General features: G+C 41.7%; 1 protein-coding gene across 1 annotated transcript in view; it reads right to left on the bottom strand.

The window, feature by feature from the left end:
* Positions 1–383: 383 nt before the first annotated feature.
* Positions 384–26,493, bottom strand: part of LOC109981991 (trichohyalin-like) — a 96,445-nt gene continuing 70,335 nt past the window's right edge. Inside the window, exons 21-28 of the mRNA XM_065949091.1 lie at positions 25,023–25,107; positions 22,653–22,764; positions 12,876–12,985; positions 12,420–12,494; positions 11,100–11,193; positions 10,963–11,003; positions 5,024–5,126; positions 384–1,541 (exon numbers count right to left, since the gene is read on the bottom strand). Coding sequence (XP_065805163.1) covers positions 1,194–1,541; positions 5,024–5,126; positions 10,963–11,003; positions 11,100–11,193; positions 12,420–12,494; positions 12,876–12,985; positions 22,653–22,764; positions 25,023–25,107 — 968 coding nt within the window. The 3' untranslated portion in view covers positions 384–1,193. The remainder of the gene's footprint in view (positions 1,542–5,023; positions 5,127–10,962; positions 11,004–11,099; positions 11,194–12,419; positions 12,495–12,875; positions 12,986–22,652; positions 22,765–25,022; positions 25,108–26,493) is intronic.

Here is a 26,493-nt window from a genome sequence, read left to right as displayed (position 1 = left end):
TGTATATGTACAGAGGCAATGAAGAATACAATAAAAGGGGGTTTTGGAAGACAGGTGGGGGGAGGACAGCTGAGGAAGAAATTGTGGTCTGAGACCTGCTTTCCCAAGAATTCTCATTATCACAGTATAAGGCTTCTTCTGTTTCACTTCAGATATTTGCATGCTTCCTTTTGTCTGCTTGTGTAACCGCAGTAAGAGCCATAGGTCACCTGTAGATACGGATGAAAAGACTTCAGGTCAATAAGGCGAGAGTATGCCGTTGTCCCTCGATCAACCCCCTTTTTAAAAGGCTTTCGCTGCACAGGAATGTTGATGCAGCTCCTATTAGAAGATATAGTTAGCACATTCAAAGATCAGATAAAAAAGTGGAGAAATGTACCGAGTGCTTAGAAATCTATTTTGTTTTTATTTTGCAGAGGGCTCAAACGCGGCAACCATGGGAAAAAAAAAAAATCAATAAATATATTTCTGTAAGTATAAAACAAAACACAAACAGCATGTACGTCTAATGTAGTCAGTCACACAGAGAGACAGAAGCACACAGACAAATAATGTGCTCACATATAAAGACACACGGCCACATTCACCGCAGCAGAGACAGGACACATGGCGCACAGCTGCAGCGTAATCGGAGACGGTGTTACTGCCAATCACATCCACATCTGAGGCATGTCTGTGGATACTGATGATGTGCTGGCCCTCGTTTTTATAAAGAAAGACTATTTCCAGTGTTAGACCAATTCATCACGATGAAGAGTTGATCACAGCTCATCAGAACTGTTTGGGGTTTTTTAAATAAAGGCAGAGTCAGGTAAATGCTATCATGCTAAGTGCTAAAAAAATAAGACCATTATTTGAAGAATGTTTTTACGCTACACCTTCTCAGAGCATTTCAACATTATAGCGGTGAAATCATCTGAGGTTTTTTTTATGCTTCAATGTAAGATTGAATGTATAATAAGTATGTTAATTTTTTCCTGAGGTTAATGTCCTTATGCTACAGCAGATGTGATATTTTTGATGATTTGATGAAATTCCATCATCCGCTGATTCTAAAGGCCCTCAGGCAAAGAGCACCCTGGGACTTGACTTTGACCTGCAGGACATTAACCTCATACTGTGTATGCTCCCTGGTGAGGAGCTGGAGGTCACAAAGTCATGACAGGTCAAAGTCTTCAGGGGGCTTCATTTGATCAGGTCTCTGCTTGTTCTCCCAGACGCGAGTGTTTTTTTTTCTTTCCAGGAGGCCAGTCGGCCTTTTTCCAGAACCCTTTACCCAGAGCCTGAGACTCACCTGGTCTCTCAGGGCCAGCGCCGCTCAGCTCGGCTTGAGTTAGAACGTCCCCTGTCACTGTGTCCGAGCTCAGGGGAGGAGGACGTCGGAGGGATGAGGGTAAGGAGGCGGAGGGAGGAGGTGGGTGGGCACTGAGGGAAAGGGGGAGGCGGATGGAGGAGCTCTGCTTGTCTGCTTGTCTACGCATGGACCTCTCCTCCTCCAGCTGCCTACGCAAGCGCTTGTTCTCCTTGCTGAGGGCGTTTAACTGCAGGGAGGAAGACAGAGAGAGACATATGCACAGAGAGAAGAGAGTAACTTATACATCGTGTGAACACAGTGTGACACAGAAGGCACAGGCACAAGGAGGTATGGGGAATTTGAAGTTTTCAAAGGTTGTATTAATTAAGTTTGATCAACATAATAATAACAATAATTTGAAGTTACCAGCAAATATCAACCATCAAAAGTCAACAGCAATCAAGCTGACGAAGTATCTGACATCCCATTACAAGCTTAATTCATCTTTCACAGTTACTTTCATGCCTGTGGAAAAAAAAAAAAAAAAAAAAAAGAGAAATGCAAATGGAAAATTGCGAGCGGGATTTAGAAGAGTATTGTGTTCACAGTTTGAAATGGTTGCAAGTGGGAGTCATGCGAGGGTGTAAATTTCGACATGAAAACAGCCAATTTGAGCCATCATTAGAGGTCGATTTGACACAAAATCACCCGTGACTCAAAACAAATCGTACGTCGTCGGAACATGATTGGGCTCCCTGAAACACAATTACAGACGCGCTACATTGAGGGTGTTTCATTTTTTTTTTTTTTGACAAGGACTTTTTGGGTAAAGGCAGAGGAGGGTGAGTTAAAAAGTGGCTTTTAAAGGCAACCAGAATTATTAGCATTTACATTTTGTTGTACAGCGTGGTATAATTATATGCAAAAATGTGGCAGGCTAAAGATTGTAATAAGACAGATAAAAGAGAAAAAAAAGGATTTGAAATGATGTATTTTTAGCTGAGAGGAAGAGTAGAAGAAGAAATTAAAGGATGGAGGGACAAAGAGACACGTCGGGTAATGACAGTTGCACTCATCCACATCTGTTTTTTTATTGCGTGCGTACGTCTGTGTGAGAGCTGTGGTTAAAGAATGATGTCACATCGACATGTCTGGCCATGTGTGTGTGTACAAAAGTGTCTGTGTGTGTTTGAGCGAGGGAGAAAACACAAACGCAGATGAGACAGACACATTTCCGGACTCTTCTGGTAATGTTACCCTTCCAGACATGATACACACACACACACACACACACACACACACACACACACACACACACACACACACACACACACACACACACACACACACACACACACACACACACACACACACACACACACACACACACACACACACACACACACACTAAATCTGAGCATGTGTATTAAATAGCAACATCTTAGGCTTAACCCTGGAAGAGCATATGACATGTCGAAGTGTCACAACTCTCCTTAAGATGCTTAAGCAGTATTTGCTATCTTCAACAGGCAAACATCATAAAAACGTGTTCATTTTACGTTACCACCAAAAGCAATAGAAGTTCTTGATGAAAAACACTGAGGTTGACATTTGTAATTAACCGCATATTCAAAGAGACCTGTTTAATTTTCCTCTTCTTTGGATGCTCTGGATGCTTTTCCCTAATTGCAAGAGAGGGGGGTGAAATTAAAAAATCACAGCTTGTCTCCTCATCCCCTCACACACTGCGAGTGAACTGGTGTGCACATGTTCAGATGAAAAGGATGTGTATGAATGGGGGGGGAGAACAGAAAGAGAAAAGAGACGGACAGAAAGACACAGAAGGGGGGGTGGTTTATTCTTCTTCATGAGAGTTTGCCCTTTTTTTATTTGAAAAGCCGTTTTTTTCAGTCAAATATTTATGGAAATTAGGGAAACTAAAGAGCTAGGAGAGGCTTAATAGTGACAGCAAATTCATTATTGTCAGCAAAAAAAAGTTTCACATTTTGTAATGAAGCTTTGGCTCTGTTGGTGTTGTATTATTTCCCCGTTAAAAGCAAAAATAAAGGAGGGCCTCATAGCCTAGCTGTTATGCAGTGCGCCCCATGTACAGAGGCTGTAGTCCTCTGACCTCGGCCCATTGCTGCATGTCATCCCCCAATCTCTCCTCCCGACGTTTCTCTTTTCAGCCGTCCTGATCAATTAAAGGCAAAAATGCCCTCCCAAAACATATCGCAAAAAAACAAAAAACAAATATAGAAAGAATTCCCTTTGCAACGTTGTGCAAAACTTGTCAATCCATCAGTTGCCTCAGCTTCTTCTAAAGGAGGATGAGCCGGTGTGTTGCCTGTTTGCATCCCTCTTCACATTAGCGAGCATGAAACAACCTGGACATTTGCTGACTCTGAATCACAATAACAGCTTGCCTAATGCCTAATCAACATCTTGAGAGAATCTCAGCATTTTTTTTTTCCCCCCGAAGTTTATAATCATACCAGTTGATGGAAAATCACTTAATTTGCATCTGATTTTGTGTGACATTTCAAAAAGTTTGCGTGAAATTTGCTTGACAGTGGGATGGAAATCATGCGTGCGTGTGTCGTAAAGCCCGTGTTAATATGCGCCTGTGGGTGAGTGAGAGAGCCGCGGCACTGTGTCAGTTTGTGACTATGAGTAAATGAGACAGATGTGAAGCAGAGACACAGACCTGATTTATAACCAGACGCCTTTCACATAGAGAAAGTGACATGTTACATTCAGCCTATGCACTGTGTGTGTGTGTGTGTGTGTGTGTGTGTGTGTGTGTGTTTCCAGTGGACAGTGAGGGAAACAGCTTTGTGTAAATGAACTGTCTATATCCCATCCTCTCCACCTGTTCCTGTATGTTTGTGTGTGTAGAGCGTCCATGTTGGATCGATATGTGTAATGATTCACACTAGAGATTAAGAGGTGCTATTACACACCTGACCTGCTAAACAACACCTCTCTCTTTCTCCCCCACCTCTCTCTTCCACCGCTCTTACCTTCCCCTGCCTCGTTGCATGCAGCTAATGCCATCTGCTTTTTTCACGGAAGCAACACTACATAAAAACTTCAACAAGTTCCAGCTTTCGTCGTAGCCCCGTCAATCAGCGGGGCCGTTCCGCAGACTCGCAAAAGTGGGGTGAGCCGTTCTCCAGGCCCTGGAGTTTTTGGAGAACTGAGGGGGCTGAGGAGTACTTTTGATTTGTCTCTCCTTTGGTGATTTGTTGACTCTTGTGAAGTTCAACACAAGTAAAAAAAAAATGTCAGCTTTTCCTCAGAATATTCCTCTGTGTTTTTTCCCCCCACATTGTTTTATCACAGCGGGCCATTTCCCTACGCTGTCAGGGAGAGATCAGCACGCCTGTATTGATATACATCCCTCCCTCAGTCTCATGAAAGGGAAATCATTTACCAGTGGAAAGAAACGTCACTGCCTTTTCCCGATACGATTTGTCCCCCCCTTCCCCCCCGCTGCACCCCCCCACCCTCTCTGCCGACTTTCACTTTTATCGTAGGAAGAGGAAATGGATGTCTGCGTGCGCCTGTGTGTAAGTGCGCGTGTGCGTTTGAAGTTGGACGCATGAAAGCTTCCTCTTCTGTGTGAGCTCAACAGCAGGTGGGCCGTTGTGTGGGTGTTTGTATCTGTCGGGTAAAAGGACTGCGAGGACCGTGTGTGTGTGTGTGTGTGTGTGTGCGCGCTCTTACTTGTTGATTTAGCATTCCGATGGCCTCTAGGTTGCCTCTCAGTCTGGTCTGCATGTCCTCGATTTTGTAGAGATTTCGAGCCACACAACCCTGCTTCTCCAGTCTGTAATGAAAGCACATAGATGAGAATTTACCTCCTTTTTTCACTAAATCTGTGCACCTAAAGAAAACAGAAAATGTACTCTGACTTGCAGCGTCTGATTGAAGCTGGCTATTGTGCATATTAACAAAACCTTCTACATCTGAAACTCCTGGTTTCTCTGTATAAAAGTCTGCATTTGAAAGACGAGCCTGTTTCAATCAAATGTCCTCAGAATCTGGGGCATAAAGAAGTTGGAGTGCATCATCTTCATTATAACCGTCTTCATTATAACTTATTACTAAACTCAAAGATGGGTGAGCAAATGGGTTCCAGAAATCATTAAATGATATATGAAAGCGCATATAAACCAGGGGAGAAAAATACGAAAACAAAACGAACACAACCGCAGCCAGGGAACATTAAGAGTACAAGACGCCATTTAAGATTTTAACTGTTTATTAAAAACGTTTGGGGAAATGACAAACAAATGTTCGGGTCTGCTATCTTCAGACTCAGGGCTGACTAAGGAATGTCTATTAAATTAACGACGGTGGATAATGGTGCTCTGTGCGGGCTGAAGAGCTCGCTGCCCCCGCTTTACGCTCTTTCTTTCATGCCCCAGTGAACCTGTCCAGTTAGCATTCGGGGGGAAAAAAAGCTTCTAAATACTTTATTGAAGACTTCTTAGCCCATTAAAGTACCACTGTACCTCCCCAATGCTAATTTTCTTTTAAAAGAGCAAGCTGGGATTTTCTATCAGAGCAGCGGATGGAGAGACGGTCCCGTTTTGCTTCAGTTGACGCGCACGCTCATCCAAACGCTAATAAATGGCATCATTGTTCCTGTAGATGGGGGTGAGCTGGGACACACACACACACACACACACACACACATACTCACATACTCACACACACACATACACACACAGAAACTTTTGGCCCTATTAGCCATGACTTAAAACATTTAAGATGTGAGAAGACACTTGAGGCTGATGCTAATATGTGATCTGACATTTCTGTCTGAAAATTTTATGAGAGTCATTAGTGAAAGAATTCAGCTTCCATGTATTTGTTAGCCTCCATGCTAAACCTGGACCCAGAGATGTTGACAAAAAAAACATAAACAAAGGAGACAGTGACCACACTGCATCAAAACTCCAACAAACCCAAGGCCTAGTGTTTGAGTACTTTCAAAAATAATGATGAAACCTTGAGGACTTCAACAATGTTCTAAACAATAAATACAATCATACAGTGAAGCGCTGATATGCATTAATTGTGTATTTTCATTTTTAGGCCTTTCGGTGTAGGATCCAGTACTAATACTATTTCGATAAGGACAGGCCGTTTAATCAGAATTTCATCATCTCAATACGAGCATTACCAATAAAAACACAACTGAGAAGTCTGAATTCACCCCATAAATAAGAACTCTTATTTATCATGCACGAGCAAGGAGCGAGTCCTGTGCACTATGAAGAAAAGCAGATAGTTATTAAAACTGTGTCATTGCTTTTATCTACTCTTAAATGCATATCTCACTTCATATCATTATTGAATTATAAAAAAATGTTATTGCACACAGCATATTTTTTTCAAATGGTGCACGCCAAGTTGTAATCATATATGAATTCCATCCATCCGTCCATTATCTATAACGCTTCTCCCATTCGGGGTCGCGAGTGGCTGGAGCCGATCCTAGCTGTCATTGGATGAGAGGTGGGGTACACCCTGGACAGGTCGCAGAACACTCTCGCTTCTGCAAGCTATTTAGAGTCACCAATTAACCTAACGAGCATGTCTTTGGACTGTTGGATGAAGCCGGTCGGGGACTCGGACCAGCTACCTTCTTGCTGTGAGGCAACAGAGCTAACCACTGCACCACCATGCAGCCACACATAATAATCACAAAGACAAAATAAAAAAATGCATGCGTAAAAAAAACCCATTTATATATATACTTGTAGGTAGGAACAGAAAAAGAACCATGAGGAATTCTTGTGAGAAAAACATACATACACCAGTTCACAGAACATAATCTGCCTCACTGTCTATCAACCAACAAAATAATTAAGCTCGGCTGATGTTAGCTTTTTTTTTTTTAAAGAAACTTCATTTCCTGAAAAATGACATTCATAAAGTGAACATAATTGCAACTGACCTTTCTGAATCTTTTAATTTCACACCATAATGATGATACAAAGAGCATTAATAGAAAGAAATGCTGAAACTCCCTTTGATCTTTAAAATTATAAATGCCTTATACGAGATACATTCCATGAATTCCCATTGCTACAGTGGTGGAAAAAAACATTCCCTGAAAGCACAAGCCAACTCTATAAAATCCAAAGTGTCACATCCCTACAGATTCCTGCCATGATTTAAACTCTTTTCTGGATGTTAATGCGGTCCTCAGCAGATCATGAAACATCATCGCGGCTGAGACAACTGTGTGAGATTTATGCACCCGATGTGAGAAGGCAGCGATGCGCTGAGCACTTGGCACGACGCCTGTGTAAACATGTGTTCCTGTGTTTACACGCAAACACGGATGTGTGTAATTAGCGGCCTAACCCAATCAGTGTGTGTCTAATTACACTCATTAGTGTCAGAGCCAAGCTGCCATGCTCTCTAAACCAGGCAATAAACTACATGGATTCTCTCCCGCTCCAAGCTCGCTCTCATCTTTCTTATTTACTGCTCTCATCTCTGATTTTATGCAAGACTCGTCTGTCTCCTCACACAGACGCCTTCTTCTCTTCTCTTTCTGTTTCTCTCTGTCATTTCACTTCTCTGTGTTTGTACTGATCTTCTGCTGTGATCACTGGCTGCTCTTAATTGGAAGCACATTGTTAGTGGTGCGACTGATGAAGCCTGATGCCTTATGAGCGCTTCCCCCACATGGGTTGTGCCAGACAGGAGCAGCAAACAGCAGCAATCTCTCCTTTTGCCACTTAGTGCTTTTGAATGTGGAGTGAAACTTTTATATTAATAGATAACCTCTCTGATATTGTGAGGTAAATATGAGTATTTTGATCATATGCAATATGGACTGGCATATATTCACTGTTGAGAAACACACACGATACAAGATGCATTTTCTCTTCCTCAAATTGAAACTCATTTGGTTTTCAGAACAAAACCTACAAAAGCTTTTTGTTGTACCTCAAATACTGAACCGATAAAGAAACAACAGCCATATTTGAATCATATGGGCTGTGTCTTCTTCTTGTGCCTTATGTTACATACATGTGGAGGACAAACACAATGGAAGAGGTTAAACCTGTACAAAGCAATGGTAAGTGTTTGAAAAATACCACAAAACACCTGCAGAAGCATCTTGGAGAAGCAATGAAATATGTATGTAAATACGATCATGACCTGAGGGCTTTTGAAGGGCCAGGCCTTCATTGTGTCTTTGAATTTCTTGGCATGTTACATTTTTAGATTTTGCTGATAATAGTTCTAGTTTCCAACCATACTTTTACAGATTCTAAGAAAAAAAAGTCAGACCTTTCTCCCTGGAGAAGGAGTTCGTTTGTGTATGTGTATGTGTACTTATCTTATATTTTATATATTTTATATACTGCAAACAGGATTGCTTCAACTGAGTTTCATTGTATATCATGCAATGACAATAAAGATAAATCTTAATCTTAATGCAATAACAAAGAGATGCTTAAAAGCTCCATAAATGGACCACAAACTAAACAGCTCACATAGCAACAACTAAAGTTTTACTCGGGTAAAGACGTTCTTTGTGTTGAAATGTTACATGCTGTTACGGCCTCCTTAAACAAAATAAGAAAAATCGAGGCTCAAAACATGGAGACCCAAAACATATAAGCACACAGATGTCACCCTGAGCATTGTTGAACATTTCACCACGTTGCTGCCCTGAGCCTGTTTGCCCAGTCTCTCCTACCTGGCGCCTCTGAATACTACTACTACTCCTCCTCCTCCTCCTCCTCCCTGAGCACAGGTTTCAATCAGGTGTGCAGCAGGTGAAAGAGGAGGGAGAATCAAGGCGAGAGAGAGAACAGGTGTGCATCAGGGAGAGGGAGAACCAGAGAGAACCAGAGAGAACAGGGCCGCGTAACACATGCTACTCCTGATTTAAAATCTTGTTATGTGTGGGCTCCAGGTTTCAGCTTCCTGATTCTCGTCTCTGCTGTCTGGACTGTTCATGCACCGGTTTGAGCCCAGAATTATTAGAGAAAATGGCTCTCATTCTCACTTTCTGATTACATTTTATGCTCTTAATTGCAGCAACATTGCTAAAACAAGTATATTTTGGCCAAAGCCTTACAATTAGCAGAACACAAAAGCAGTGTTACGACCGATTCATGAAACTTGTGAGTCGACATTTCATTTGGAAATAATCAATAAAACAGCATTATTTTTGATTGAACTTAGTGGTGGTGTACCTTTTTATTTCTCCTTAAACAACTTTTACAACTAAAATATGACCTTATGAATCTCAATTCTTACCCTTCTCCTTTATCTTTTCCTCACCTTTCTGCAGTGCAAATGTCAACCCCACAGTGTGAGGCCACCAGACTCCTGCTGCTTCAGGGAACAGTAGGCTGTGTAATCATAATACATTTCTTTAATAAAGGCATATCTAATGACAAAACCTTCACAGCGTGTTGATCGCTGTCAGTGATAGTGACAGCGCAGAGACACTGAGCAGATATCCCCTTTGCCACCAGTAATGAGATTTATACACTGAATGTATATGGCTGCCATGCAAATATCATGACATATCTGTTGTCTTATAGATCTGTGATTTTCATACATATGGCGTTTTGGGTAGGTGTGTATGGGAAGCGGGGGGGGGGGCAATAATGAAATGAAATAAATTAGGAATCCTCATAATAAAGACAGAGGATGGATCGGGAGGATGCATGGAAGAGGCTTTTTCATTCACTGTTTTTTATCTCGTTCCATGTTATTATATTCGCTCAATCAAAACCCCTCTTATGCATACATCCATATGAACTGCCTCGCTCTGCCCCTCTCTCTCTCTCTCTTGCTCATTCGCAATTATGAGCGAAAGACAAAGAGAAGTGATTCATCTTTCTGTCGCGGCCCCTTAATGATATCATTAAAATGACTGACAGCTTTGAATGGCGTTTGGAAACCAACCCCCGTCAAAACAAATCTGATCCGTTTTGGAAAACAGTGTGGATGTTCGTTTGGGGAGGGGCGCAAACATGAGTGTGTGTGAACGTGTGTGAGGTGGGAAAGAGGGGAGGGAGGGGGGGTGTTAATGAGGGAGACCTCAGGGGGTCACACTGGGGGTATATGGGGAGTATACTGCCACAGGCAGGTGCCCCCCCCAACAAACACCCTCTACCACACATACACACCCTCCTTTTCTCTCCTCCATCCTACACCCCAATCCCATCTGTGCCACATTCATTTTAATGGCCTTAATGAACATAATAAATATATCTCCTCTCTATTGATGAATGCTACTTGACAGCCATGAGGGGGGGCAAGCAGGAGAGGATGGGCTGTTGATTGGAGTGTAATCATTGTTAAAGGCCCAGCATGAATAACGTATTCTGATTAAAGAAGAGACATTACACAGACACACACACATGCATGGAAACACACAGGTGGCAAAGCCCACAGGGTGTTTCATTCACAACTTGGCACTCCAGCTGTTATTATCATCATCAGCTTTGTTCAGGCTAGATTGTGTTGTGAAAGAGCAAAACATGCTGGGCAACGTCTTTCACGGGATGTGAATGCTAAACTCTGATCAGCTGGTGGATGCACACAAATGTATGCCCATATATGTACGGTCACGCTCTCACACACACACACACACACACACTCAGATGACTCACACATTGTCGTCTCGCCGGGCGCCCTGGTCTCTGATCCGGGCCTGCAACAATTATGAAATGAAAAAAAAAAAGAATCTTTTTTGTGATCCACTCTTTTTTTTCTTTTTCTTTTTTATCTCCACTCTGCACTTGTTTACCTTGAAGAGTTCCATGTCTCTCTCCTTCTCGTTCGACACTTCTTTCAGTCTCTTTACCTCCGCATTCAGCGTGTCATTAGCTTCCTGAAGACGTCTGCCAAAGCGAGGGAGAAGCGGGCGACATAGTTAAACGGAGAAATATACATGGAGAGGCAGACAGACACCCATTATCATCAAGAGACTCTTGTTAACATAGCAGGCAAAATGTCTTGCCACACAACGGCAATGGCGTCTGTGTCGCTCTGCTTCTGAAAGAGCCTTTAACTAAGAGTTCAGACAACACACACACACACACAGACACACACACACATCCTGATCCATATAATGATACACTACATTTCCACAGCCACTTATCACTTACCCCTGTTGCTTTTTATTTCAGTATTTCATTATTCTGTTGTGCAACTTACTCTCTGACTTAAGAGCCATGAAAAAAACATTCTTTTCAATTTGTTTGTTTGTTTGCTTATTGAAGTTTATAACATAAAAAAACAAAATTGTTGTATTTAAAGTGAGAGGAAGCAGAGATATCGCATTTCTGTTGAAAGTAAAAGAGAGGGAAACTTCTTTGAAAACACAACTTTACGCAGCTCTGAGACTTTGAGTATAGCAACAGGTTAGCGTAACAAAAACACAAGATCTACACACACACACACACACACACACACACACACACACACACACACACACAAAGTAAGTTAGTCGAGAAAGAAAGAATATAAAGAAAAAGAGACAGTTGTGTTGCTGCTGGGCGGGGCTCAGGGAGGTATGGCGCTGCAGGGGTGGGAGGAAGCATGACAGAAGATGGCGAGATGCCTTTGATCTCTGGAAAAAGGAGTGTGTCACGCCCCGTGTCTGTACTCTTGTATGTATGTGTGTGTGTGTGTGTGTGTGTGTGTGTGTGTGTGTGTGTGTGTGCGTGTGTGTGTGAGAGAGAGAAAGAGGGAGAGAGAGAGTCATGATGAAGCAGACATGCAGATTGACTGTCAGAGGTGAGTAAGTCAAAGAGCACATCTCCAACACTGTTTGAGCACAGATAAAGACACACACACACACACACACACACACACACACACACACACACACACACACACACACACACACACACACACACACACACACACACACACACACACACACACACACACACACACACACACACACACACACACACACGACTGGTGACGGAGTTAGCCGTTAGCTGTATTTTCTAATTTTTAAGTAAACAAATATGCTGCACTTTGAGACACGCACAGCGAGAGCCAAAAACAAAATGTTCATTTATAAAGAAGTTACCAAAACTCTGAAGGATGCACTCACTCTTTCTCTTCAGTGATGATGAGCAGCAGCTTATTCTGGGCCTTCATCTCGGCAGTGAGGCTCGAGTTGGAGGCCCTGAGAGAAAAAAGACAGACTTTCAGAGTCTTATGAAGAAAAAAACTATAAAAGGAAACACCCAACAGTTACCCTTATGGTACCAACATCAATCAAACTAATGGAAATACACTGCAAATAAAATGATTAAATAAAACACTAAGAAGTCACTATCGGACGCTAGTAGCCTAGTGGTTAAGCCTCGTGCCCCATGTACAGAGTCGATAGTCCTTGTTGCAGTGGCCGTGAGTTTGAATCCAGCCTCGGCCCTTTGCTGCATGTCATCCCCCCTCTCTCTCCTCCCAACATTTCCTGTCTCTCTTCAGCTGGCCTATCCAAAAAAATCTATTTTAAAAAAATTAAGTTGCCATAAAAAATAATGAAAACATAATATTCTCATACTTTTGGTCAGTGATCCAATGGTTGACATTCGTCATGACCTGCTGACTCTCATGGCGGAGGTTAGTATTGTCTGCTCGTGTCCTCTCTAGCTCTGATCGAAATGTGTCCACCTTAAATACACAGACAGAAAATAAATTACAGATTATCACAATCTCATGCAGCGTTATGAATGGCAACAATGTAAAAATGTTGTGCAAAGTTTGACTCTATTGTTATTGTTGAGCTTGTTTGGTACGGTTTCTTGTGTTTTATTTACATATTACTTTTTTAATGTATTTTATTTTAAAGGCCGATCCAGAGACGGGCATGACAAATTAGCTTAGGCTATAAATCAGTGGTTCCCACCTTCTTTGGCTCGTGACTCCACTTTGACATCACACATCTTTTGTGTCATCCAAAACACAAACAGCTTTTTGCTCAAATTGATTTGTTTTCAATCTTGTAAAAGTTTTTCTTCTGTGTTGCAAGTAAATATTCATTTTTGACCACATTTAGGCGTTTATTATGACGTGTGCTGCTGCCCTCTTGGCCAGGTCACCCTTGTGAAAGAGATCTTGGTCTACATGGGGTAATTACCTGGTTAAATAAAGGTTAAATAAAAAAAATAAAAAAATCATGTGGACAGAGGAAGAAAGGCTGAGATAACATTTCTGCACAATAGATGACATACAGACAGCGTCTCTGCTAGTTTCTTGTTTTGGCTATGGCCCACAGTAGGATGTGTTACATATATTTTAGTATACAGTATATTTTTTTATTGACTAATAAATAAAACCTTCAGGCGACCCCATTCAAATTCCATGCGACCCTTCTTGGTGTCGGGACCCCAAGGTCGGGAAAGCCTGCTATAAATGCTGTAATGTGTGACAATGGTTAACTTGCTTCACTATACAAATGAACATTTAATAAAGAAATACATTTCCCGCTTATCTGATGACATATTTTGCATTGCCTGTTGTTTAAATCTTGTGTTTGGACAGGAAAGTATTAACATCTGACACTTGCAAATGTGCTGTGGAGGGAGCCAAAGGTGTGAAATAAAGAAGGGTAAAACGGGGATAATTGTGGCTCTAATGGATGAAAAGGACAGGGTGAAAATAAATGTCAAATACAGCGCATATGAGTAACACAAGAGAAAAATTAGGTAAATGGAGAATAACAGGAGATGAAAGAGGTGGCATTTGTGGACGCAGGTATGAATAGCAGGGTGAGGTATTAAGACGGGAGAGAGGAGGAGCAGCTCGGAGACGAGATTGGAGAGAGGAGACGACGGGTGAGGGGTGAAAACAGCGATGGGATGGCACTGGCCAAACTGCTGACTTTTTCATTCTGCTTATCAGCCAGGACCTTTCCAGGCCTAAACTCTGGGGACCCTGACACAGTACCCTTATCGCCAAGGAAACACCTTGATATACAATACAATCTTCCTATAAAAACTTGGGCAAAGAGGAAAAAAAAACTTGTCAGTGTTGACCATGATTTAAAGTTACCAAAAATGTCAAATCATTTATGTAAGAAAAAAAAAAAAATCAACTTCTGTGTGAGCTGAATCATGAACTGTGCATGTGTGTGTATGTGTGTTCCAAAAAACATATGAATGCCACACATAGTTACATTTACAAAATATTTTCATCATTATCACTAATATAATCATTTTTTGGAGATTGAACTGTGCCGGCTGTATATGTATTATGGTCAAACTCCTATGGGGCCTACCCAAATGGAAAACTTGCTTGTGAACCCAAGGTTTAAATAAAAATGAATATATACTTTTAGTTGCCTGAGGTCAAATATTTTGAGTATTTTTTTACTGTGTCTTTGGGGAAAAGCACATTTTTAATGCCTGCCTCTTATCAGCCTTGGGCTACAGATAGGGATGCCAGTTCAAAAGTTCAAAAGTTCAACATTATCACATATTCTGAATGTATTCAGAAATGTATGTAACAGTTGAAAAAATAAACATTACAGCTTGTTCTTTGTGTGTTATTGTGCTGAATGAGACAATGATGGGTTTGTTTTTTTTCCAATATCTTATGCACCTTTAGGACAAGTTCTGTGGAAATTCATTGCAACATAAAAAGTAGTGAAGAAATGAATCAAAGTCGAACCGGTTGGTATGGAAAAACTAAAAAGGTTTGACTTTCTCTCATATTGACAAAGTCTGTGCCAAAGGTGGGCGACTTTCAATTGGTCAAAATAATGTGAGATAATCAAAATGCAGGTCGGTTCAGATGTGTAGGGAAGTTGTGAGGATGACGGTGACACGTAATCAATCATTCAGACTTCATAACAAAATAAGGAACTAGACTTTTAATCATATTTAAATTATGGAAGCGTTGCATTTCAACAAATAAAGCAATGAAGCAACACTGAGGGACCAATGAAACTGAATCAAGTAAGTCATTCGATTTTGAAGAGTTAACTGAATGAGAGCATCAGTTATAATTACTTTAATCAAGAATGGCAAATATACTGTGCATCCCATGCTGTTTGAGATTGGATTTGTGTTTTTCTCGTGCATTCGGTGCATCTCTATGTAGAAGAATTATGTTGCAAACTTATTGGCTAAAATCACATCTTAATCATATACTCAAAAAAATGTAAAATCCTGTGATTTAAGAGCTCAAACAGACCCCTCGTCACGATGAGTGTGCACACACGTCAACCTGCACGCGCATACACGGGCCGGCATGTTCCATGCGTGCTGTAATGACAGTAATTACCTGTGGTCTCACATTAACATCTCCCTCCTGACTGTCTGACTGGCTTGCCTGGTGGAGGGATGTAAATCGCAACGCAAGTCTGATGTTGTGATTAGGACTAAATTACACACCATCACTCTGTTTCCACCAGTGTCAAGGGAGGCAGTGAAGGGGTGTGTGAGAAAGAGGGGGAGAGCGTGTGTGTGTGTGTGTGTGTGTGTGTGAGAGAGTGAGAGAGAAAGAGAGAGAGAGAGGGGGAGAGACATTTAGAGAAAAGGGGACAAAGGAGGTGCGATTGCAAGCGGGGGGAGGAGCAAAGTAGCGTACCTGCTTAACATTTAGATTGGTTTTGTTGCACAAATATTTTAGCTGATGATGGGGGCTAAAAGGGGCAACAAAATGCATTTAGGACACACTTATAACCAAGTTTGGTGATACCATAGCTCCTTTCAAGTCAAGGCTAGAGAATATGAGTTGACTTCTGCAGTGCTGGTGGAGAACGTGGAATCTTTACAGCTGCTAAAATAGTATTTATTATTTCTGATAGTTTATTCCATCAAAAATTTTTAAAAAAAGGGCCAGGTTATCCAGTCCAAACAGCCCACACTTTTCACTGGCAAAAGATGGACTTATTGCGCACACACCATCTTTTCCTCAACTTATGCATCAGAATGAACTTTCATGACAAACCACAAAGCATACCTGCAGACAGAAGAGGAAGAAGAAAAGATTGTGGGGACTCCAGCAGTTAATGGATTTTCCATCTATTCTATTCTCCATGGAGGAGCAGTGGACTGGTATCACACAGCACTTTACAACAGGACAAAAGTGCATTTTCACTAGAACAAACCAGGCTGTCCAGGGTTTGCCGGATAAACATAATTCAAAGTGAACTTTTCTTAGTAAAAAAAAAAAAAAAAAAAAAAGAGAGGGAGAGAAATATGAAGATGAGGGAGAAACTAGAAACAGATAGCCTGGTTGTTGCTTCCACCACCATCAAACCGCCGGAGCTGAATACGAGCCATTACTCTGTTCCACTCAGCTCATCAGAGCACATCCTCTCATCAAATTAATGAACACATTTATTGTTAAACACGTTTTTATAAAACATTCATTCATTCTGTCTAATTAAAAGACCCAACAGGCCTGACATCACTTAAATATGCATACTTATCACTCACAGGGTCTGAATTAAAGATCTGCCAGTGTGTGTGTGTGTGTGTGTGTGTGTGTGTGTGTGTGTGTGTGTGTGTGTGTGTGTGTGTGTGTGTGTGTACTGTATGTGTGCATGTAAGTGTACGTTGGCAGCAGAGAATGAGGTTTTCCTAAGCAGGTCTTCTCACTCTAGGCTTAATGGTGATAATCATGGCGTGACCCAACATTAAGACAGTGTGTGCGTGTGTTTGTGTGTGTCCCACTCTCCCTAATGGTGACGATGATGACATGTTCTCCATTAGACTAGTCAGTGGGCCACGGCAGATCTAGCATATTAATGATGCTGATGATGGCTTCTTTAATTACCTTCATCTGCTGCTGCATGGCCTGACTCCTTTCCCCAAGTCCTTTCATCATCATACACTCTCCTACGCATGCTGCTGGGTTGTTTATCAGCGGCTGCCATTACTGAAGTCCCCTATCTTGCATCTAGCCTGCATGAGCAAAACTACATTTTCAGCCTTGGAAGAAGTTTCTCTACCACTTGTTCAGTTAGAATAAGTTCCACCAACTGGGAGGGTATCTTTTCATGCTATGGTTTCTAGGAGAAGAATCTTAAATGTTCTTTACAGCACTTGAACATGTGGGAGAATGAAATAATATGTAGGAGTGGGAGGAATTTTTATCATTTAATTCTAGTACAATGTTTGACTTTAAAGATCGTTAAAGTTGTATACTCAGGACAGGAAGCAGTACAGTAATCACAAGGATAAGGTTAGATCACTCTGCTCGTGGAATACGCTTGTTAATACAAGTATCTGCTTCTCCGTAAAAAGGCATTTTAACAATATAATATAATATATATTCTCCAAAGAATCTCACAGTTTAGGGAAGATATTTTCAATGGATTTCAATTGAATGTCATTAATCAGATCACTCTGAGCTAATAACTCTGTATTCTTCCCTCCTGAGACGGAGAGTAGCTTTGAATAGGGTGATATTACAGATGGAATCTGTGAAGAGGATTTGAGTACGACCTGCTGCTAAGGTGAGATGATTCAAGGTTAGCCTTGAATAATCACAATTATAGCATTCTTACTTACTTTAAAGGCTTTATATGTGATTTTTTGATCCAGCAGATGTCGCCCTTGAGCACCAGCATGAAACCAAAACAACTCTCGCTGCATTGTTGTGTTAGCATGCTAATGCTAGTGATCTTGATTATGCTCATATCTTCACACTGCATGTAAATTTACCTGAAATGAGCGTGATCTAGAAACACAGTTAAGCAGTGAGTACAGTATGTTATTCTTCTTTTCTCTAGTCCCTCTGAAACTCTGAAAGCATCACAGACAGTGGGACTCGGGTGTTACGCCCATTGTAGACAGTCATGACTCACAGAGTTATTTTCAGAGGATATACTTGATTTCTATTATATTTAAGTGTGAAAAATCACATATAAAGCCTTTAAAAAGAAATAGACGCTGTTAAACGAGTAAGGATTAAATCAGTAAGGATTTGTAAAGACTAATATCCTCCCTTTTTTATCAAGTGGTGTTAACCTTGGCCAAGGTCAACACCACAGAGTGAAGAGTCGACTCTTTGACTAACTAAAACACATTTTTAGTATCTCTCTAAAACTATCACCTTTTCCCCCCCGACGACATCCACAAAGCTGTACTTGACACGACTAAAGAAAGAAAGGAACAGTGTTTGAATATCAATCTAACTATTTTGAATGTGTTACTTCTCCTGTGTTCTTGCTTTAAATTAAAACCATCATACCTTCTGGTGCCCTCCCATAAACTGTATCCCTGCAGAGTGAAAACATGTGACCTTCTCTGGTGAATAAAAGACAAGGCACCGCTACGAAGGACAAGAGAAGTGAGGGACAACAAGAGAAAAATGGACCACTTTGTCTGCTCGGCTGTCCGTTCCATCTCTCAAACGAATTACAGCAGTGCGGCCTAATGAGCTGTGTTTGAGGGTGACGGAACACAAGGACACACAAGCACACACCCACTGAACAAATACAAAGTCCATTCCATGGTTAAACAGTCAGACAATTGGACCGCTTCTCTTGATTCATCAGCTAAACAAATGAGCTTCAATTGTCTGTCCTCATCTCTCCATCATCAAACCTGCATGTGTGTGTGTGTGTGTGTGTAAATGGTGATCTAGTGTGGGTCATTTCTAAGCTAATTAGGCCAGGCTCCGGGGCTTCTATCAGGTATAATGAGTGAGATCAATGAACAGATGAAATCGTTCCGCAGACCTGTCTCCAGAATCACCACAATAGAAATACTTCACGCTCACGCTTGAAAAGTTACACCATATTTCAAATAAGATGAAACACAGGCACTTTGCATGGTAAGACGTGAGTCCCTTCTGATTGGATAACAGCAACGACAGGCAGCTAGGTCACTGTCCACCACTGATGGAGTTGGTCATTAAAATAAAGGAAAATACAGTAAATGACATTTTGCTTTGCCCTCCTCCTGGATTAGGGATCGTGTAGAACCAAACCTGCGTCGAACACAGACTCTGTTTCAGATCCGTTCACACCCAAGGGACCAGTCTTTTCCATCTTGACACTCACTTGGTTTAAAACAATCCTTGACATTAAGCCTTTGGTATTAGAGACTCGGAAAAAAATGCAGATTATCATGACATAATTTGAAGTGAGTTTATGGAGTAGAAAGTGGCCAATTTATGTGCCAGACAACAAAGGAGGAAACTATCAGGAAACCAGTTCAAAAGGACGTGAGCACTTCTGTGTGATGGCTGGATATGCAGCTTGTTTGCATTGTTGTTTTTGTTCATATATGTGATATCTATTTTTGAATTGGCATCAATTCTAATTATCCATTGTTTCTCCAAATGGGCCGTTGAAGCAGGTTTGCCTTTGTCAGCACTCTGAGTTTACTTTGGTTATCTGTGTGAAACGTCATGGGATATCTTGTTTGTCTGAATGAGATGCCAAAGGGCTGTTACATAGCTTGGTCGACGACAATCTGGGATGGGAACATGGTGACTAAAAACAGTGTCTTGGACCTTTTATGGGTTTTTTTTCTTTCAACGTCTTACTCAAGGATCTACAAGCAAAGATCTACAAGCAAAGATCTCTAGCGATGAGGCAAACATCCCACGAACTCACACTGATTAAAAGCTATGTAATTGTATTTCTATAGAATCACAGCAAATAGTTCTAAAGATTTTGGGATGCTTACAAAAAAAGTTTAGGGGGATGAAAACAAGACAACTTTTGCTGCCGTTTGAAAACTTTTCTGCAAATTCTCATTAAAACTGTTTGAAATCTTTGATTCCTGAGCTAAAGGATGTTGAGGTAAACACACTAATGACTGTGATTGTGTGTGTGTGTGTGTGTGTGTGTGTGTGTGTGTGTGGGGCGCAGAGAGAGAGAGGGAAATGGGGAGATGAATTGCCTCGTTTTTGTTTTTACCACGGCTGGTATTTGAACTGGGCTCATGCAGAGGGACAGGATTAAGAGATCTGAGTGTGCATGTGTGTGTGTGTGTGTTTGTTTGTGTGTGTGTGTGTGTGTGTGTGTGTGTGTGTGTGTGTGTGTGTGTGTGTTTGTGTGTGTGTGTGTGTGTGTGTGTGTGTGTGTGTGTGTGTGTGTGTGTGTGTGTGTGTGCGTGCGTGTTTGTTTGTGTGTGTGTGTGTGTGTGTGTGTGTGTGTGTGTGTGTGTGTGTTTGTTTGTGTGTGTGTGTGTGTGTGTGCGTGTGTGTTTGTTTGTGTGTGTGTGTGTGTGTGGGCATGTGTGCGTCTGTTTGTTTCTCTAGTGGCATGCATGCAAGCTCAAACTGACATGCATATAACATGTAATCTCATATCAGAAAAGAAACCCACGCACGCACGCACGCACGCACGCACGCACGCACGCACGCACGCACGCACGCACGCACGCACGCACGCACACACACGCACACACAGTGCATACAAAGACATATGCACAGAGACAGACAGAGCTATCTGAGGTTCAGCTACTGTTCACCGAGGCAATTTGTAATATAGATTTCCTCTATAGGCCACTGTAGTGTACCATTTACCATTTCAAACCCTTTGATTTTTTTCCGCAGTGGATAATTCATCTTGTGTTGGTCAATAACAGAGATTGGGACCTAATGAAGGAGTCATAGTCAGAACGGTCATCACACTGGTGTTTAAACACTGTTCGGAGTCAAATTCATTGAAAAGCTCATCTGCTGTGGAGATGATAGAAGACAGCAGCAATGAAAAGAGGGAAATGTTAGGGAATGGGAGCCAGTCAGATCATATATACACAAATCAGAATTCCTTAAACGCACGCTCCTTGTTTGCGGTTTTGTCTGACTCACACAGCGAGAAACACTTTTTTTTGTTAACAGCAAATGTGTGACTCACAGAAAGATTTCTAATTTTGTTCGTTAAGTTGATGTCCCTGATGGGAGGTAACAAATACTGTTACTGAACTGCTGGACATCTTTATATTACAGTCTGCTGGATTCTGAATTTTAAAAGCATTCTTTAAAGAAAATCTGTTTTTTCTAACTACTTGTATTATTACTGTAGCAATCAGTACTATCCTATCCTATATCAATGATTCTTTCGTGAAGACAATTGAGGATGTGATCCAATGTTAAGTGCACAGTTTGCACAGTTTGAGTTGAGGCTACAGATGAGGAGTAGAAAAGTTAAACACAATGATCCGATGCACCTCTCCTGCTTGATTATTTATGCACTAGTAGCCGATGCCATGTCCTCTGCATACAAGACTTTGACTTGACAGAGCTGTGAGGAAATGTGAATTGTGCTGGAATCTGTAATATCTGCAGTAGTTCATGAGAGGAAGAGCTCATTTAAACAGGATTTAAAACAGTCTAAAAAAAACATGAAGAAGAGAACAGGGACTTCTGACTGACCAATCAACAGGCCTAAGTCGGTGTCTTACTGGCCCAGGGCGATCACTATTGTCAAACCCTGATGCACTAATGTCAAGAGAGAAAAAAAGAGACTGGGGCTATGCGAGCTGCATTATTCACAAGGACAGAATGAAAAAAAGAGTAAGGTGAGGGAGAGTGAGTGAATGAGAAGGATAATGAGAGAGGAAGATGTAGAAAACAAGGTGAAAGGCAGAAAAGAGATGGACAGAGAAGAGGAGGGAGAAGAGATCGAAATAAAGAAACAGAAGGAGGATAAGAAAATAAGTCACTTTATTTAAACAAAATGTAAAATCAAGATCAGAGCTGAGCACCTCTGTGCGCAGAAGCTTTAGACGGAATTCAAAGTTTGTCGAATCTAAATGAACATCACTTTCCCGTCCTGGCTTTACCCTTAATTATCCATTCTGCCTTTGTACAGCGGCGGCTCAGCTCTGACAACCGCTCTCCCCTGAGACCCCCCCACCCCAACCACCCACCCACCAACCACCGGCTCACAGCCAGAACATTAGGGAATATCAGGGAATATTACACCCAGGAATTAACGCTCCAAATCACCTTGCCAGGTTTAGGTCCCACATACACCCCTCCCTGTCTTGGACAAGATAATCCGAGCTCTAGCACCGGATATATGCCACTAATCATCAAAAAAGGCAGGAGGGGGGTGCAGGGAGAGGGAAGAGGAGGGGAAGGAGAGGAGAGGAGAGGAAGACCTTGGAGGGCATGGGAGGAGAGGAGGGAAGAGTAGACCATAACATATGAGAGGTGATATTAGATTTTTCTGTGGTACAGCAGACTGGCTCAAATACTCCTACACAAGCTTTAAAAAAGGAAGGGGGAGGGGAATACGAGAACTCAGTATGCTTGCAGAATAATTGGATACTAGTAAAACAATTTGGAAATAATGCATTCAGAGTACAGAGAGTATTTCTGTTCATTCACTATCTCACTGACGGCTGCTGTGTATTTTCTTTACCTGCTCCTGTGCATCCTGTTTTTCTCGCTCTGCCTCAAGTTTCTGATCGACAGCGTGCTGAAGATTCCTCTTGAGCTCCGCCGCCTCCAACTCCAGCCTCGCAGCCATTGACCTGTAAGCACAAATGTGAGTCAAATACATTACAATTAAGTGAATTGTAAAAAAGAACAGCTTTTTTTTTGACACTCCAGGGTAAAGACATTTTTATTTCAATGTTTCTCAATATTTTTCACATTTCAAACAAATTAGGCAGATTTTAATTCAACATGTCGTTTTCCTAATTCCTGAACAGTCAGAGTCTTAATATAAGCCAAGAAAGTAGAGTGTGTGTGTGTGTGTGTGTGTGTGTGTGTGTGTGTGTTTATGTGTGGGTGTGTGTGGCAGCCCAGCTAAGGGAATGTGAAGGGGATCAATATGAAGGGGTCTATTCCTGCCACGCAACTGTGCGTCTGTGTGTATGTGAGTCAGTTAGTGTCTGCAAGTGTGGGTTTGTGTGTGTGTGTGTGTGTGTGTGTGTGTGTGTGTGTGTGTGTGTGTGTGTGTGTATGTGTGTGTGTGTGTACATGAGTGCGAGTGAGTTTGTGCGTGGCGTGCCAGCTGCCCTGGCTACAGCAAGATCAATACGACAAATGATTACCATTTCCACAAACCTCCCTCCACAGCCTCGCTCCGGCCGCACGGTGAGTCTCAACACCCCCCAGTGACTCCCCCCCCCCCCAATATTTTGGCCTTGCAGGTAAAAGTTAGGGGACAGTGAATGAAGCTAGTATTTTACATGTGAATTTTAATCAAGGGAAAGGCTACACATTTCACTTTTTCTGTTACATTTTTACATTCGATTTCTGTTATATTCCAAGAATCACAGTACAGCTCAGTATGGCTTTATAAGAAGTTATAAAATCCTACTTTTCCTTTTTAGTTCCTTTAGTTTTCCTTTTTTTTTGGCTTTATATGCCTCCATTTTTAGAGACAGGACAGTGGATGGAGACATAAATCGTGTGGAGAGAGAGTGGGGAATGACATGCAGGAAAGGAGCCCCAGGTCGGACTCAAACCCACTTACAGGACCACAGACTCTGAACACAGGGCGCCCGCACCAACCGCCAGGCCACTGACACCCTGAAATCCTACTTGTCATTAAGTTTTTCCATCATTTATGTTCAAACTGGACATCATTTCATAGTCTGAAGTGAAACAAAAATCACTATCTGAGCATTAGATAGAAGAGGAAACCCAAACATATTACATTATATGTTGAAAATAAATAAACTCAAAAAGTCCCTGTTAGCTGTTACAAACAAAGCCAGGTGATTTTAATTACACTTGAAATGATCCTTTCTTATGAATGACAAAAGACTGAATATACAAATTCCATAACATTTTACACATAGTTAGCTGGACTAAACGTGTGAGCACTAAACTTCAAACTGATAGTAAAGGAGTAACTAAGTGGTGGTAAAAGCTGAAGTAGAGGCCGAAACAAAAGGAAAGAAAGAGCCTGATTGATTGGTCCTTGGAGAGAACACATGATAGGACGAGGCGAGTGTGAGAGAGAAAGGAGAGTAAGAGAGGAGGCATCCTGTGGAGAAAGGAGGGGATTTCCCACAGCACAGATGGAAGCCATTAGTATGGTGTTGTTGCTTAAAAACCCTTTCATGTCTGTGCAGTTATTAGATAATACTGGGTTAACAGTAAACAGCATGATTTCGCAAATGGGAGTAATATGCGGACACAGCGATTGTTTTACCATTCGGTGCTTAAAATTGCTTTAAAATGTAATAAAGTCTAATAATTCAGAATGTTACTTATGAAGCCTCCATGCCCAGTTTGAAATTGTCGGTTGACGATAAAAAAATGTTCCATGGCTCGACTTAACCGAGAAACTCCCTAAGACGGAGACCGTTGTTGCAGTGAGGTCATGTCGAAGCCAAAGCCACAACCACAACTATGAGCACACAAACAGACACACAAACACACACTCCACTGGGTGATACATGCCTGCTGATGTCACCACCGCAGCTCTGGTGACACAAGAGGGGTCATGCAGGGGTCTCGACTCTGAACTCTGACTCCCTGACCTAACATCTGCTAACCTAATGTGTCCCATCAGTACACATTGTGATTGTTCTGCATACAGAGAAACAGAAATCGCCAGAAAAAAAAAAAGAAATAAACAGAAACTAAACTAACTATAAGTTAGGATTCTTTCTTTGTAGACTCATAAACAACCCATGAGGCTGCACTGTTCCACACATGTATGGTTAAACATTGCACTGTACATGTAAAAGGAGCTTAAAGCTTTTGATTACACGGATGTGGATAGGAGATTTGATAAGGGAAGAAGCTTCTTTCCTTCTCCCCCCTTCCTTACCTGATTTTCTCCTCTGCTAGCTTTCCCTCAGTCAGGCACCCCTCCATCCGCCTCGCCTCCTCTGCACGAGCTGCCAACTCCTCCACTGAACAGGAGAGAGGGAGGAGGAGAAGTGTGAGATAAAGAGCAACAGTTCACCTCAGACACTGATTCATTAGAGAGCAGGCCTTATTCACATTGTCTTCTGACAAAAAAAAAAATGTTCCTGTTGAGATATTAATGAAATTGTGTCAAATAGGTTTAGAAGCTGAGTTCATATTTTATTTTAATTCATTTAATGAAGGGAATATGTATAATGAGTTAACACAGTACTCCACATCGTCCAGCAGGCCAGGCTTAATAGAAGGATGTAAAAAAACATATCTGCATAGAGGTGGTTATTGATTCCCATCAAGTTCAGCACGAGTGGGAAAATACATGAACCATGAACCCTTCTTCAAAGCAAAACCAAGACCTACACCACAGAAGAGGCAGTGAGTGCCTTTCAGAGGCAGAGAAGGAAGCAGAGAGAGTATTGCACTGCTTACACGGAGACGCTGCTGCAGCCCTTTTGTTGAGAGACAAAAGAAGCGCTCCCCGACATCGTCAATAGATGGCACTCTTTACCTTGAGCAGGCCACTTGTGCTCGTGCTTGTGACTGCATCCCTTCAATCACATTGCCTTTTCAGCCGCCTGCTCCGTCTACATGCAATAAAACCCCATTGTCCTACACTTAGTAGTGTAGCCCATTGAGCGAATGCATGATAAACCAGTAGACTGGTTCCTTGGTTAGGTTAGCTTTTGCAGGCCGTTTTATTTTTTTTTAGTTTGAAATTTTGGATTCTGTGTGCTATTTTGTGAGTCAATGTTTCTTCATAGCTCTTAAAACCTTTTCACTAAATTCAGTATTCACGGAATATAACATAAACTGTCAGCCATTGGTGACCAAGGCTGGTGAATATTGAGAAGATGTGTGCCCTGAATATGTAGAGGTGTGTGTGTGTGTGTGTGTGTGTGTGTGTGTGTGTGTGTGTGTGTGTGTGCGTGTGTGTGTGTGCGAGTGCGCGTGTTGAATATTTACAGGACGGACCTTGACTTTGCAGGTGTGCTTGTGTATTTGAGTGTGCGAAATAGAAATAGAGAAATGTTGTATGTGTATTGCCGTAAAGCTTTTAGGGCCAAGCACCACGCTGTGATGGAAGTGGTGGGACAGTCTGAATAAAGGAGGGGGGGGGGGGCTAAAACCAATACCAGAAAGGATGAAATAAAGAAAAGAAAATCCACATTTAATATAACTGATGATAAATTCATGGGTTGGCAGCTTCCAAACTGTTTAACTGAAGCCCGAGGAAAATTGAAGCAGCAAACTGGAATTGCTAAATATTTAACGATGCACAAACACTTTTATTTGTGTGTCTATGTGCATGCATGCGCCTTACCTTGGCTATTTTCCTGAACCTCAAGGTTAAAGTTTGCCGTGCATCTCAATAA

Source organism: Labrus bergylta, chromosome 20 (assembly GCF_963930695.1).
Source record: "Labrus bergylta chromosome 20, fLabBer1.1, whole genome shotgun sequence".
Lineage (NCBI taxonomy): Eukaryota > Metazoa > Chordata > Actinopteri > Labriformes > Labridae > Labrus > Labrus bergylta.
This window is presented reverse-complemented; position numbering and strand designations above follow the sequence as displayed.